Below are 14731 nucleotides of genomic sequence, written 5' to 3' on the forward strand. Positions count from 1 at the left end.
TGTAGGCAACGTATCTGCAATTACGGATGCTTAAATTATACGAATTTAAAAGTAGTCGAGAAACGTGTCAGATTTCGCTAAGTCAACGATTTTGGTGACTTAGCATTTGCTAAGCAAACGTCTAAGGTAAGCTTAGGCTGAAATTTATAGTCGGTACTCGGACTTTGCTTAGACTTATCTTACGAGTTTGAAATTTATAATCACATGCTAAGCTTACCTTAGACGTTTGCTTAGCAAATGCTAAGTCACCAAAATCGTTGACTTAGCGAAATCTGACACGTTTCTCGAGTACTTTTAAATTCGTATATTATATGCATCCGTAATTGCAGATACGTTGCCTACATATAATCGATGGAGGGACAGAAAGGGTATATTTCCCCTTCCTAGGCGTCCACTCTTCCGTCAAATCCGCTTCACCTTCCCATCATTTCCTTGTAAGAAAAGGGTGGAATAATGAAGAGGACTAAATTTAGGCCTCAGACACGCCCATTCATCAGACGAAACTAGGAGTTACTTCCATTTCCGCCTGTCTTCTGTGTGATCGTGGTATTTACCGGGCGAGCCGACCCATTCGTGTAAATGATGTTGTTGCTGGTGTTTACCACTGTTCTACGATTTCGAAGGAGTTTACTAATATGCATTTGGCATTATATCAATATGAACTTGTCATTGTTATGGCTGTTTCGGAGTATGTGCGTACTTTGAACCTTTTTCATATATTTTGGATTCACCTGATGACCATTCCGTTTCCAAGGATTTTGTACCTACCTACTCTTACAAATACTTCTTTCTCCCTTCAAAGGATTTCAATTTTGCTTACGACATGGATTGCTACAATAAAATAAACAAACAAAAACCATATTCTGAACATTTAAGAAGAAATATATTTATTAATAGTCCATGCAAGTTGTTAGTGCTACCCGATTATTCCAATTTGCGTATGTAGGTAGATAGGGAAACGTATAAATTGCAGTAGAAGTTGACTCAATTTTCTTGAAACTTTATTTATGATGATGTACGGTTTAGGTTGGCTTAAGCCTGGTAAATCTCCACAAACAGTCTACAACAGAAAGAAGAAAATTAGTACAAAAAATAATACCAAAGAAAAAGGTTTCTTCTAAAGTATAAGTACATGATTATTTTTATTAACAGAAAAATAAATATAGTATTACTTATTGCCGGTACAGATCATATTTACCTGTTGATGCGATGTTCCAAGCTTGTCAATTTTATCTATTCGAGACAATATCCTCAAAAATCCATTCTAAAATCCTTGTTAGTTCGTTAGCCAAATCCAAATGAAAGATAAAGTATGGAAAGTCCGTAAGAATACGGGTCCAGGGTAAACATCAAAGGATGGAATCTTTATATGTCCAGGTAGATAAGGCAAATTCCAGAAGAAATGCATAATATGATAGAAAAGATATTAACCTCAACAATAACAAAATCTATTTTATTTTGTTGTTATGGGTTTGACGTTGTCATTTACTTTGTCAAGTCAAATTATCTCGTTCCGTTCTAACGTATACCCAACCATAATTTTACAAAAGTGTTAATTAAAAAATGTTTATTTCGTCGTTTTGCTTATAATTTCGATAGCAAATTATAAATAAATGCAACTATTCGATTAAATTAATAAGTTAAATGATATATGGATCATGTATTTTAAATATATTTTTTCTAAATACTGAGAAGTACCAAGAAGATATTGTGCGAATAGAAACTTTGTAAAACTCTCTTGCTTAGCAAAATCACTGTTGCCACCTCGACTACTTCAAAATGTGCTTAAAGACCTGTTATAATATGCCTAAATATACTATCTTTTTAAAAAGTCCTCCAAGTATTAAATGTGGCCTATTAAAGTGGATCTGCTATACTCGTTGTTATGAATGCCGAACTAAATTATTATAAAAAATATATAATGATTACCTTGTGATTTTTTGAATACGTCTAAAATGCATCATGTTCATTTTTAAATTTCATTTACATCTATATAAGTTAATATGGTAATAAAAATAATGATATATGCTAAATGAAGAAAAATGTGCTAAACGTAATAAAAATCTGCCTAATTTTGCATAAAATATGCTAAATTGGCAACGCTGACAAAATCTCAGCCCAGAACGACTATAAATTCGAATCTGAGATAACTTTAAGCAAAGGCTTAGATGAGTTTGCCATAAGATAAACCTAAGTCAAGTCGGAGCTAAGTCCGAGTACCGACTATAAATTTCAGCCTTAGTATGTGATTATAAATTTCAAACTCGTAAGATAAGTCTAAGCAAAGTCCAAGTACCGACTATAAATTTCAGCCTTAGGCTCTGAGCTTGTTCCTTTGAGTCAACAGTGATATTCAAAACCTAACAAACAATTGAAAAATTAGTAGAATATAATGTCCAATTAAAATCATAACTTTCTATATTAGTAGATTGGTCAATAATTAAGGTAAAAAAATTATGATTTAATTTCCAACCATTCATCTGTACAGTCTCTTCGATTGTCTTGAACGTTATCCATAGACATAATTCTTCATCTGAGTCCATCTCAGAGGAATATTTATACCGGAAATTTATCTCTTAGCTGTGAAATTTGACATTATTGTCAATTTGATGTTTTGATATTGTTATATTAATAAAACAATGATGAATATTTATTGTTTACAAACTATAAATTACACAATAAATACCAATTACTTAAGTTAATCAAATGAAATAAAATGTGTTAATAATAAACAAAACAAAGTTTTTCACAATGGAAGAAAATATCGATAATAATGTCTCAGTTTTAGCTATGCTGGATAATCAATGTAAGGATAATAAATAGAATTCTGCTAAATGCATTTCATTTTATTTAAATATGTATTTTTACTTAATTTAGCAATATGAAGTTATGTGTGTTTATTAATCTCTTATTTCTTTAATAATATTTAAGCATCCACATATAAACAAAATGTCTTACCTGACTATAATCATTCTAATGGAATGAAATCCGAAGAAACTGAGACTAATGAAACAGGCAAACATAGTATGTATTATTGTTTTTGGAAAATTAGATTCATATTTAAGTTTAATTTCAATGATGCTTTATATGACTATTTATTGTAGACATTATTTGGACACGAAATGCAACATTACTACTTTTAAATTTATATGAATCTAAAATACACATGATTGATAATCCAAAGAGGAAATCAAAAATGTGGATGTCAATGGCCGAAGAATTGAAGGCACTAAATATTGAGGTAACAGAAAACTTTAAATAAAAGAAGCTTTTAATATGAGATGAATAATGTAATATTATTTGCAGGTAACACCAGATCAAGTTCGATGGAAAATTAATGCTCTTACCAAAAAGTACAAAGATTGCATTGAGAATGGACAAGGCAATTTGACATTTAAATATTTTAATGAAATGCATCAAATATTAGGGCAATATAATGATGATAATGAAACATACAGACTGGCTTCTGGTGTTACACAATGTGACAGAAGGCAAAGTAACAAAAATACAATTTTATCATGTTCACCATACCACAAAATGAGGACAGAAAGAAAAGCTAAAGTTGAATTAGATAAACAATGGTTAGATTATTTAAAACGACAAGAGGAGCAAAAAGAATTAAGAGACCAAAGATATGAAAGAAGCTTAAGGCTAAGACAGGAAGAGTTGGAATTAAGGAAAAAAGAATTGGAAATAAAAGAAAGTTTAGCTTTAAAAAAGTTACAACTAAAAGAGAAAATGCAAGAAGAAATACTTAAAATAGAAAGAGAGAAATGTGCTTTGTTAAGGACATTCCTAAACCCACAGTAATATTTAATTTTTCAAAACAATTCTTGTGTAATTTGTACATAACTTTTATTTTCTATCGTTAAAGTATTTAATTAAAAATTGTATATTTCTGGAATATACAATTTTCAATTATAACCTGAGAGATTGCTGGCTGGAATGAGACATAAGTGACATGCACAACCATGCATTGTATATAGTATTGTTTATACAGTATAAAATAAAAATAAATTGTAAATCACCACCAATATTTATTTCACATATACATGGTGTCCAGTATTTTTTTTCAACTGATCTCTGATCCTTGCCTGTGGTGATAATTTTTCATACTGTTTATTTTTAGCAGTAGTGTTCAAAACATTAAATACACATGGCAAGTTGGTGGCATTCAACTTTTAAGTTTCCCAAAATGTGAACTGTTCATTTCTTCATGAATCAGTCAGATTGAAATGGTCATTTTCACTGACACAATAGTTGTGTAAAATGCATGCAGCTACAACTGTATCTATGATAAAAGCAATGTTTCTATATACTGCAAAATATTTTACTCTCTTAAATCTATTCTTTAGGAGTTTAAATGCTTTATTACTAACTCTCCTTGCAGATGCATGTAATGTATTGAACTCTCTTTGTTGCACTGTTAATCTATTACTTTCCCTAAATGGTGGCACTAGCCAAGGTAATGAAGAGTATCCTGAATGTCCAATGAGGAAGGTATTCTGTGGTAGTAATCTTTCTCTACTCTGACATGCTGTGTGGTATAGTGGAGACTTTCTTAATACTCTGGCAGCAGTTGATGATCCTGGTTCTCCACAATAAACATTAATAAATTTCATATTTGCATCAAATGTTGCTTGTAATATGATTGAAAAATATCCTTTAGAATTATGATAAGCTGCTGCATTTTTTGGCTTTTCAATCTTTACATGCTCCCAAATCTCCCAAATCATCAATATAATCAATTACTCCCAAAACATCTGATATTCCTATATTAGTTCGAAAATCATCACAAGTTGTCCTTATTTCTATATAGTTTGTAGGCCATTTTATAACATCATTCAATTTTGTCAGTAACCATGCTACTACTCTTCTTATTACTCGAAATGCTGACGATACTGAAATGTCAAATCTTGTTGCAATTGGTGTTAATGGTTCGGTATTTGCAATAAATGACAAGAATATATAAAAACACAGTTTTGGTTCCAGGGGTTTTAAACCAAATTTGTGTTGTGCTATAAAGCCAGACTTTTCTAATTCATCTGAAACAGCAATATATATTTATCACCATATTCACAACTCAACATTAATATTATTAGTAGAACCAATTAGTGTTACCAATAAGTGTGTATGCAGTTTTACGAGAAAGGCGTAAACGATTCTTAAATTCAGAATCAGTCCATGAATCCACTGTGTGTAAATAGTCATCTAATCTTTTTCTTCGTAATCGTGATAAATAGTGCATCAAAGGAAAAAATAACCTATCATCTTCATCGTCGTCTTCAGATGACTCTGATTTTACAAAACTCATGTCACTCCAACTACTAGAGTCACTATTATCATTGAATTTTATTGTATCGGTGAGCCATATTAATGTTTTTTTATGTGACATCAATTTACAATTAAAAACAAATCAAATGATCTTTCAAACATGTAAATATTATGACTTTTGTTTGACTTTTATGAATGTATGAAAAAATTCAATTCAATTTCCAAGCAGTGGCTTTTAGGTGTGCCAACTGGGCACTGATTGTTTCGCCCAAGTCTATGACACGGTAATAATAATACCGTGAGTGAGAGAGATACAGTTATACCCAATTCCTGTGACGTGACAAAGACAGGGATAACTATCTTCTGTCCCTTTCTGCGTACCAGGCTTTGGGGTTTGTTTGGAACAAAGGTTGTCCCCTACAAACAACCTAGGTTGTCCCTAACAAAGTTTGACATTCGTACTATTTTTCGAAAATTGTGAGTACTTAGTGGCTGTAATTGTGCAAAAATATTTTGATATTACAGTTTTAGTGAGATCAAGTGTATAAAACATGGTATACTGCTGTATTGTTGGTTGTAAAAGCCGTAGTCAGCGAAAAGAGAAAAACATAACCTTTCAATCGTAAGTACTGAAACTACGCACTTATTCACATGTATTCATACAAAATAAGGAAGAAAATATAAACTAGTTGTTCTTTACAGTCTTTGTAATAACTAATATGTTAAAATACGGGTGAAATCAGCTAAAATAAAATAGTATTTTTCGAACATTATGCGCCCAAACGCAGATGTCATTTGTGTCAAATAATATACTGTAGATCTGGGAAACAAGCGGCCATATTAAACTTCTTTTCAAATTGGTTGGTTATTACCCGTAAAAATAATACCACCATCTTGTTGTAAAAATTACCCTGAATTTAGGGGAAATAAATTATAGTATGTATAATGTATATAAATGAAACAATTCACATTTTTTATACTATTTTCAACAGATTTCAAAAGGAGTTTTTAATTCTGGTATATGCTATGTTTTTAAATATTTGATACTTTCTTATCCCGTTGATTTTAAAGAGAATGCTTTTTAATTTGTCCCATGTAAATTTTGTTTCTTAGAAATTACAATCAAAATAGTTTAATATTAAGTAGTTTTACATGTAGTGTTCACTGTAATGATATACAGAGTAATTTAAAATTATATGACTATAATATTGGTATGTTTTTTGTAGCTTTTTATGAAGACTTAGGGCTTCGTGCATATCGAAGAAAAATAGGACATCGTTTGAATGCTCGTCTAATGGACCTAAGACTGAAGAGATGCCGCGCTTTGTTGAAGCGGAACGCGGGAAAAAAAATATCGGGAAATTCTTTTTTTGGAGTCACTCAAGACATCCTTGATTAAGGCAGCCGCCGATATTGACATGGACGTCGTTCGTGCTGTGATAGACGACTGGCCGAGCAGATTGAAGGCCTGTATTCAAAATCACGGATGTCATTTTGAAAAAACTTTAGTGTCATAAGAATCTATGTTTTGTTAAGTTCATTTTGGTATATAAATGGTCACATAATGAATAAACTTGTTTCAATTATTTTATATTAAACATGTGACAGAATTTATGACCTAAGTATTACTAAAAAAATCTGTTTACGTAATCTTAGTCACATAAACAAAAATTACGCATTGTTTTTTATATTTATTACGTTTATTAATTACAATTTAATTGGGAATATATAAATTGGTCTATATTAAATTATATCGTAATTATTCATTTTCGGGACAAAACAAATAACTGGTAACCCCAATCCTTTTACTTATATATAGGTATAGTCTATAGTACTCTCTATCTGTCCCTTACGGGTGAACGCGCATGCCATATCTATATAATTCTTTATCTGAGGTTTCGCCAGTGTCGCGTTGAAAATGTATGAAAAAACCTGTGGAACAGTAGAAAAAACATACGATTATGACATTTTTTTTCCGCAGGGTTGTCATAATATTAAATTATTGGCAACCCTCTTTATAGGATTTTTAAAAGTATTGTGAATGATATAACCTTTGTTTTTTCCAATTCTAATTAAGATTTTATTTATTTCGACATTTTTTACTTCAAGTATCTATAAGCCGTTATGTAAATTCTTATAATGTTATAAACATCAAGAGCACCGCGTGGTTGTTGCATATTCTGTGGCTAGAGGTAGTTGGCCTTTTTGTTTTAATTTCTTATCTGTTTTTTATTCAAAAACCATGTTTACCAACTTGAGATCCCGCCGCTACGCAAAATCTTATAAAAGTGATTTATTTTTCATTCCTAATTATTTTTCCCTTTTGCAATGGCCGACGTATACAAGAGAAATGAAAAGTCTTTGGGATTACTTACAACTCGATTTGTCTCATTGTTACAAAAAGCTAAAGACGGTGTTTTAGACTTGAAAATTGTAAGTTTTGTGTACTACTTGCTGCTTTGTCATTTTGCCCACCAAAAATTTGAAATTTAAAATAATTAATCAAATTGTTAATTTACTGTGTATTTTAAGGCAACGGATTTGTTGGCTGTTCGACAAAAAAGAAGAATATATGATATAACCAATGTTTTGGAAGGTATTGGTTTAATTGAAAAACGCAGTAAAAATAGCATACAATGGAAGTAAGTAAAACTTATAAGGAAATTATTGTAATTAGGAACAGTAAGGTTTAAAATTGATTTTAAATTCTCAGAGGTGTTGGTCCAGATTGTACTTCTAATGAAATAGGAGACAGAGTTACTTTATTAAGAAGACAGATTGGGCGCCTTGAGGAACATGAAGTTTTGATTGATAAGTAAGTTCACTCAATATATTAGAGAAAAAACATATTGGTTTCGTCTGTTTGAATTATAATTTTTTTCAGACACCTACATTATATTGAACAAAGTTTAAAAAATGTGTTGGACGACACAGATAATCACACATTGTCCTATGTCACAGAAGATGATGTCAAGAACTGTTTTAAGGACAGTCAAGTGTTAGTTTTAGAAGTTCCTCTTGGTGCAAGTTTGGCTGTTACCTCACCATCTAGCAAGGTAATATACATATTTTTACTTGAATTAAATGACATTATCAATAACAACCTGCTTTTTTTCCTACAGAGGGTTGGCACAATGTGAATCCAATGTCATTATATTAATGTTGTGATTCATTTTGCTAATTTTAAAGATATGGATTGTTTTATGGTTACTTAAGTTGTTTCTCTGTGTAGAATTTTATTAATAAATCCAGCTAAGGGATTTCTTTTCACCAAGTTCTCTATTTTTCAGGACAAGGATTCAAATTACAGTTTACATGTAAAATCTACAGAACAAATTGGAGTTATACTTTTATGTGATGCAGAAAAAGAAAAGGTAATAAATTCTAGTACTAGTATAGTTTAGTATTATGTGTAGTGAAACATATCTATTGCTAAAATTGGTAAATTAGGTGTTGAAATTAAAACTAATAGTTTATTTTAGGCTAACATGGAGGAGAATTTAGACGATGAAGTACAGAGTTATACAAACAGTTGTGGAGATTATCATCACTCAAGTAAGTATTCACATATAAAGGCTACTCAAATTAAGCTTTTAAAATAAGGTAATCAGCTGTGACAATAATTTCAACATTCACTCCTAAAGGTAGTTAATTAGTGTTTTTTTTTTCCAGACTATTTATTAAGACTGAGTCCGCCAATAACAAAACATGATTTTGCATTCTCGCTGCGTGGCAGTGAAGGATTGTGCGATTTATTTGATATACCTTGTTAAGAATACTTAATGAAATCATAATTTTTTTTATTTTTATTTACACAAATCAAAGACATTGTTTCTATTTTCTTTACATTTTGTGATCATGTTGAATTTATATTGATGTACATATAAGAATAAAATTAATCATGTAAATACAACACTAAAATATATCATCTCAAAGTTTAAAAGGTGTTTTATTTATTAGTGGAGAATTTTCATACAAAGTTGTTAAACAACCATCACTATTTTGAAAAAAAAAACTATAACGTAAATCATGGTGGGCAGGAGAGATCTCCTTAGTCAAAAATTACTGAATGGACACTGGTATGTATTATCTCTTTTTAACATATTCAGCTTATATAACTAGAATTATTTAGAGAAAAAAAAAATTCAAAGACACTTATGATTAATTTTATTTTTTCGATTTCATTTTTGGCACAAATCTATCTAGAACTCCAAATGATTGCTTTGGTGCAGATTCTGTCTCCTTCTCCGGTTCTTCTAACATCTTCTTGGCTTCAATAGCTTGGTCAATTATTTCCTGGAATTTATGAAATTGTTACAACATTGTCTATGGTAATAAAAATATTTGGTGCAAAACTAAAGCTACAGAAAGAAATACAAAGAATTCAGGGTTGCTAATTGTAATAAATTTAAATTTTTTACCTTTCTCATTGCACTCTTTATGATTTTCTTTCTTGCTATATTCGTTTTTCCTTTATTTTTATGCCTCGGAGTGAAATCAACATTCTTGGGTTTAATATGCTGAAATTTAAATAACATTGAAATTAATATCAATATATTTATCACAATATTTTGATCCAAAAATAACTTGAATAAAATATTTTTTTCATTTCATCCAACAGGGAGGGATGCAGAAAAAGTTATAAAAAAGAAACAAGTAATATTTCAATAATGTGATGTAATAGATCAAGTATAAATCAGCTCTGAATCTGATCAAAAGTACAGCTCTCATAAATTTGAACCATTGAGCTGCAGATCAATAACTAAATTAACAGCTCACAGCTTATCGCAATGTACTAAAATTATCTGACACAACAAGCTGCGAATAGCCTGGTGACAAGCAGTTCACAGCGCAAACATAGCTCTATGCAGGTACAAATTGAGATAAGCTGCGAGTTGGATCACTGATTTGTTTCACACATGTGAGCTGATCTGCAGGTCACAAATTTTAGTTGAGTTACCCATTTATAATTAACATATTTAATATGAAAATATTCACAACTTACCAATAATTTCTTCTTGGCTTCCATTTGTTCTTTCATAGATGGTACATCCACCTGCATAACATCAAATGGATCGAGAGTAATAAGTTCCGCTGGTATTTTCTCAAGTAAAGCCTTAACTTCTGCCTCTTTTCTTTGCTTCTTAGTTTGGAAAGGATTGCTTTCCAAAGCGTCGAAGTTAGGTTCACCGCTTCCTGTAATAAAATAAATAAGTTTTTTAGTTTTCTGTTTTTTGTTCTTTTTGTACTAAAAGGTTCTGTTAATTTAATATTTAAATTAATTTATTTGGAAACAGCAATTAGTAGGCAATCTCTAATCTTCCTTTTTGTAAATATTTGACGCAATATCAACATACCTGGCACTATAATACTTGTAAAACCACTGCTTGTTCCAACACCTAAAACATCCTCGTATGGACAGAAGTTAAAGTTACATATTGATTTAGCCATACGATGCCTTAGGTATGGCTTTTCAGTGGTTTGTGAACAACAATTACTGAAAAAAAAAAATAGAATAGAAAAAAAACATTTTTTTTTATTTTAATTAAAATTTTGGAAAACCTTTTATGTCTATATCATGTAGAGCCTATTCAATACAAACAAATAATCAAATATTTCTTTTTTTTATATTAGTATAGCCATACATACTTGTATATTTCAACGACATCTCCAAGCCCGACTGCAAGCATTTCCTTTTGTGAGAAATTCAAATCTACAGGAGGTGATCTTAACTTGTAATGCTGCAATGGACCATCAAGATTTCGTATATCCCATATTTTCAAACTCCTATCTACACCAGAAGTTGCCATGTACCTTTGATAAAACAAGGTGATACAAAATATTCATTTTATAATAATTTTAATGAAATTTAAATAAAACCATCATTCTACAACATAGTGGTCAAATACGCAGAGACCTTGAGAAAAAAATAGCAATAGCTTTTATCAGGCAGATCCAAATTATACTTACATTCCTCTATTGTCAACAGCAATTGCTGTAAGGGGTGTTTTATGGCATAATATCTTAGCCAGAGGTTCTTTAACATTAGGGGCCCATAGAGAAACAACACCCTTAGAGTTACCTAAGCAAATAGTAGCATTATAAGGATTTTGAGTCATAACCGTTGTTCTTCCAATACGATTGTTATAATGGCCTACTATTTCTCCAATAGATATATCCAACCAACTCATAAATCCATATTCATTCTGAAATCATCATATTTAAAAAAAAACTATTGATGAAATGGAATTATATGTCTAAATATCAAGAAGAGAAATAAAATTAAAAAATTCCAACTTACAACAGCAGCTAATAGAAAATGGTAAGGAAGAAATTCCATACGTAGTATTTTATCCATTCTTTTAACACAGTGCAGCTCAGTTCCTGTATTATCATAAATATATAGCCATTCTTTTTGTGCTACCGCTATCATAGTTTCTACATGAAGCCAACTGGAAATCGAAATTTATGCATTTGTTATGTACAACATACTCAAAGAGTACACATTGAACACAATTTTTAATTTTTTTTGAACAATATACACAATTTGAACACCATCAAGGTTTACAATAAGTAGGAATAATTTCATTTATTGATTTGCCCACAATCTAAAAATACTTTGTCCATAAATGTGGCGTTTAATATAGTATATTATCACAACTTTAAAAAAAATAGCATTAATTTCAATTAAAAGATGCCTACCTTATATCATGAATACTCTCCATGACATTAATCTCACAGTGTAATTTCTTGGTAACCCAGTCAAAGGCAGCAAGGTGACCTTGTTTACTTCCCAGAAGCAGATGTCTACCATTGCGTGAATATTTAGCTCGGTATGGTCCAAAGTCAAGGTTCAAATCAAATATTTTTGTTGCAGCAGCAATGTCTACATTCTCTGCTATTATTTTCTGAGAGACTGCTGTTGTCTTCTCACCTTCACCAACTTCAATTAACCTTCAAAACAAAAAAAAATTAAGACTATGTTAACTTCAGGCTCAACTCAGGCTCAAATTAGGCTCTTTATGTAATTTTCAGAAGTATATTGTAGCTGCTACAACGGTATTCAATTTATTTTAGGCTAGTATATAGCATAATGTGGGTAGATAAAAATCATATATTGTCCACTTATACTAAACATTTGATCCTTTTTTAAATAATGAAATACAAATATACAATACCCTTGATCTTCTGTAAGAAGAATTTCCGCTCGAGCTGCTTGTTCTTGAGCATACTTATACTTATTTTCTTTCTTTTTTAATTTTAATGCATGTAATGGATGTCTTACACCCCTTTCTTGAAACCCTTCACCTCTAGAATGGCGCTCTAATGAGTTTGGATCTACAGGTGCTTTACCAGGAAATTTTGGATCACATCCCCTTTTAAGTACATTTTTAATATTACGGGCTTCCTGAAATATTATTATTAAATTCAGTCGGACAATTAACAAATATGAAACAAAAATATTCAGCGTAAATTTGGAAATAATGCATGTAATCTTAATAATATTATAAATGTGGATGTTTGGATGGATTTATGTATCTCCAGAATGGGTAAATGGATTTCAATGAAATTTGGTATAGATGTAGAACACAGTTTGGAAGAAAATATAGGCTACTTATGATCCAAGAAATGTATACGGGTCCCATGGGATAAGTTTAATTCCCATTTATACTCAATAATGCAAATAACTTTGCAATGATTCAACATGTCTTATTGAAATTTAGCATGCATATAGAGCATAGTCTTAAATAATATTGTTTAATTCAATGAAGTCACAGGCAAAAGCTAGTAATTGTATTAGACAAAAGTATCAATATCATAGCAATTAGCGAACACGATGTTAAAGTTTTTTGGTTATTTATCAAAACAAAGGTATATTCCTAGCATGCTTACCTTAAATCTTTGTTTTGTTATATTACGGGGAGTTATTTTTATATTAAAAACTTGTACGTCAGTACTAGAATCGGATTTTTTTGGTTTTTCATCCTTTTCTTCGTGAAAATAACGATTCTGAAATAACATAGAGGCTTGTTTAACTAAACACAATTAAGATTATACATTTTTTGTGTAAAAATTTCAATTCACCTTTTTTGTCTTATTTTGGACTTTCATATTTAAAGTTAGAAGATATTTATTTATTTACTAAAAACTTTAAATCGCTTTTTGCTTTATATTATTGAATATAATAGATATAGAAAACATGCAAGACACATGTGTTAATGACATTGACATTTGACTGAAATGACAATGACTTTTATACTTTTTTCTTCAAAAGGTATAAGGTATAATCTTACATACGACTTCTAAAAGTTCACGATTCCTGATTTATAATTATTTCTTACAACATTGAATTACAGCTTCGATTTTGTGAAAAAAAGAAGTAACTACGTAGAAAATGTTTTTTTCTTTCTTTTGCTTTGTGTGGCATATTAAACTATTCGAGACCTTAATTTAGGCAGTGTGTTTAGAAAGGTAGAGCATGTAACGATGGTGTAAAGGACAGTATTATAGAATCGTATAACAGAATTGTTCTCCGATATTTATATAGAGTCGGTTTTAAAATCAGCGATAATATCGATATCGAAGGATTTTCTTCCTTTTTAATTAGTAACGTATGACACTACATAATACGGGGACGAATTCAAGATTAAAGGCAAATAAATGAGTTTTTAAAGTATTTAAGTAATTTTATCAAAATAATTACCTGAGACGAAATTGTACATTATAAAATTGCTCATTACAAACCTCGCCATACCTATTTCATACGAGTCCCCGCTTTTGAGCTTTCTGGTAATTACAAAATAACCGTATATAGTAAAATTATGCCCTCCTTATTATTGCCTACATTGCCCATATGAAACACCATGTTTCTTTTTACAATTTAATTTTCTTTTATAATCAATCAACTTACAATAATATATTTCTTCTTTTTTTAATGTAAAAGATGGTTAAAGTGTATTTAGTTGTGAAAAGATCGACACTTTCTGCATAATTTGAATGATCTGTTTGGTTTTCAAGAAAAAATTACACCATGTTCTTTGTATTTATTATTTTTATTCTCTTTAACAACACATACTCAATATTTTACAGAAACGTATATGACATCAGAGTAGTAACATAGTAATAGGTTTAGTATTTAAATACGAATATAATTCCCGATTCGTGTACCATTTTGACTTGAAGAGAGAAACATTAAGCTGTAAATAATATAGATTTAACAAAACTTTATGAAATAGGTACAATTTCAAACAATTATTGCACACATTTTGTTTATGAGTTCGCCAAATAAAAACATTGCAAAACAACACCAACTCGCGACAATTAAGCTATCACATTCCGTAAAGGTAACAATAAATAAGTTGTAACACGTAACATAATCACAGTAAAGTGAAACATGACTAACAAAGAAAGTTTTTCATTATTTCTAAAATTGGTTAATTAATGACTGAGTTATTTA

At 30.3% G+C, this 14731-nt stretch overlaps 4 protein-coding genes across 4 annotated transcripts; 2 read left to right on the forward strand and 2 right to left on the reverse strand.

Annotated features, from left to right (window-relative positions):
• Nucleotides 1–2685: 2685 nt before the first annotated feature.
• On the forward strand, nucleotides 2686–3848 carry LOC106718483. Its single transcript, XM_014512572.2, has 4 exons — nucleotides 2686–2806; nucleotides 2932–3024; nucleotides 3105–3241; nucleotides 3307–3848. The coding sequence occupies exons 1-4, from the start codon at nucleotides 2752–2754 to the stop codon at nucleotides 3808–3810; spliced, it is 789 nt and encodes a 262-aa protein (XP_014368058.2). The 5' UTR covers nucleotides 2686–2751; the 3' UTR covers nucleotides 3811–3848.
• Nucleotides 3849–4083: 235 nt separating this feature from the next.
• On the reverse strand, nucleotides 4084–5476 carry LOC106718553. Its single transcript, XM_014512675.2, is given in 3 exon segments — nucleotides 4084–4718; nucleotides 4720–5045; nucleotides 5122–5476. Coding segments are annotated over 3 exon segments (1104 nt in total). The 5' UTR covers nucleotides 5396–5476; the 3' UTR covers nucleotides 4084–4214.
• A 1969-nt stretch (nucleotides 5477–7445) lies between these two features.
• Nucleotides 7446–9197, forward strand: LOC106718554 (transcription factor E2F4-like). The gene is made up of 7 exons (XM_014512676.2): nucleotides 7446–7707; nucleotides 7807–7916; nucleotides 7988–8089; nucleotides 8159–8330; nucleotides 8565–8648; nucleotides 8757–8829; nucleotides 8947–9197. The coding sequence occupies exons 1-7, from the start codon at nucleotides 7603–7605 to the stop codon at nucleotides 9045–9047; spliced, it is 747 nt and encodes a 248-aa protein (XP_014368162.1). The 5' UTR covers nucleotides 7446–7602; the 3' UTR covers nucleotides 9048–9197.
• Nucleotides 9198–9414: 217 nt separating this feature from the next.
• On the reverse strand, nucleotides 9415–13997 carry LOC106718552 (WD repeat-containing protein 46). Its single transcript, XM_014512674.2, has 12 exons — nucleotides 13979–13997; nucleotides 13360–13379; nucleotides 13168–13284; nucleotides 12453–12682; nucleotides 11977–12228; nucleotides 11576–11726; nucleotides 11245–11480; nucleotides 10924–11088; nucleotides 10632–10771; nucleotides 10280–10470; nucleotides 9696–9794; nucleotides 9415–9570 (listed from the first exon to the last, which is right to left on the reverse strand). Exons 1-12 carry the CDS (start codon nucleotides 13995–13997, stop codon nucleotides 9442–9444), a joined length of 1749 nt encoding a protein of 582 aa, XP_014368160.2. The 3' UTR covers nucleotides 9415–9441.
• Between the last annotated feature and the right edge of the window lie 734 nt (nucleotides 13998–14731).

Source organism: Papilio machaon, chromosome 4 (genome assembly GCF_912999745.1).
Source record: "Papilio machaon chromosome 4, ilPapMach1.1, whole genome shotgun sequence".
Classification (NCBI taxonomy): Eukaryota; Metazoa; Arthropoda; class Insecta; order Lepidoptera; family Papilionidae; genus Papilio; species Papilio machaon.

Excerpts from the sequence above, each read along its gene's own strand:
- LOC106718554 (XM_014512676.2), top strand. The coding sequence starts at position 7,603 with ATGGCCGACGTATACAAGAGAAATGAAAAGTCTTTGGGATTACTTACA. Across the intron at positions 8,090-8,158 it reads CATGAAGTTTTGATTGATAA|ACACCTACATTATATTGAAC; the intron begins GTAAGTTCACTC and ends AATTTTTTTCAG. Across the intron at positions 8,649-8,756 it reads GTGATGCAGAAAAAGAAAAG|GCTAACATGGAGGAGAATTT; the intron begins GTAATAAATTCT and ends AGTTTATTTTAG.
- LOC106718483 (XM_014512572.2), top strand. The coding sequence starts at position 2,752 with ATGGAAGAAAATATCGATAATAATGTCTCAGTTTTAGCTATGCTGGAT. Across the intron at positions 2,807-2,931 it reads AGCTATGCTGGATAATCAAT|CATCCACATATAAACAAAAT; the intron begins GTAAGGATAATA and ends ATAATATTTAAG. Across the intron at positions 3,242-3,306 it reads TGAAGGCACTAAATATTGAG|GTAACACCAGATCAAGTTCG; the intron begins GTAACAGAAAAC and ends TATTATTTGCAG.
- LOC106718552 (XM_014512674.2), bottom strand. Across the intron at positions 12,683-13,167 it reads TAACAAAACAAAGATTTAAG|GAAGCCCGTAATATTAAAAA; the intron begins GTAAGCATGCTA and ends ATAATATTTCAG. Across the intron at positions 9,795-10,279 it reads AAGCCAAGAAGAAATTATTG|CATATTAAACCCAAGAATGT; the intron begins GTAAGTTGTGAA and ends TTTAAATTTCAG.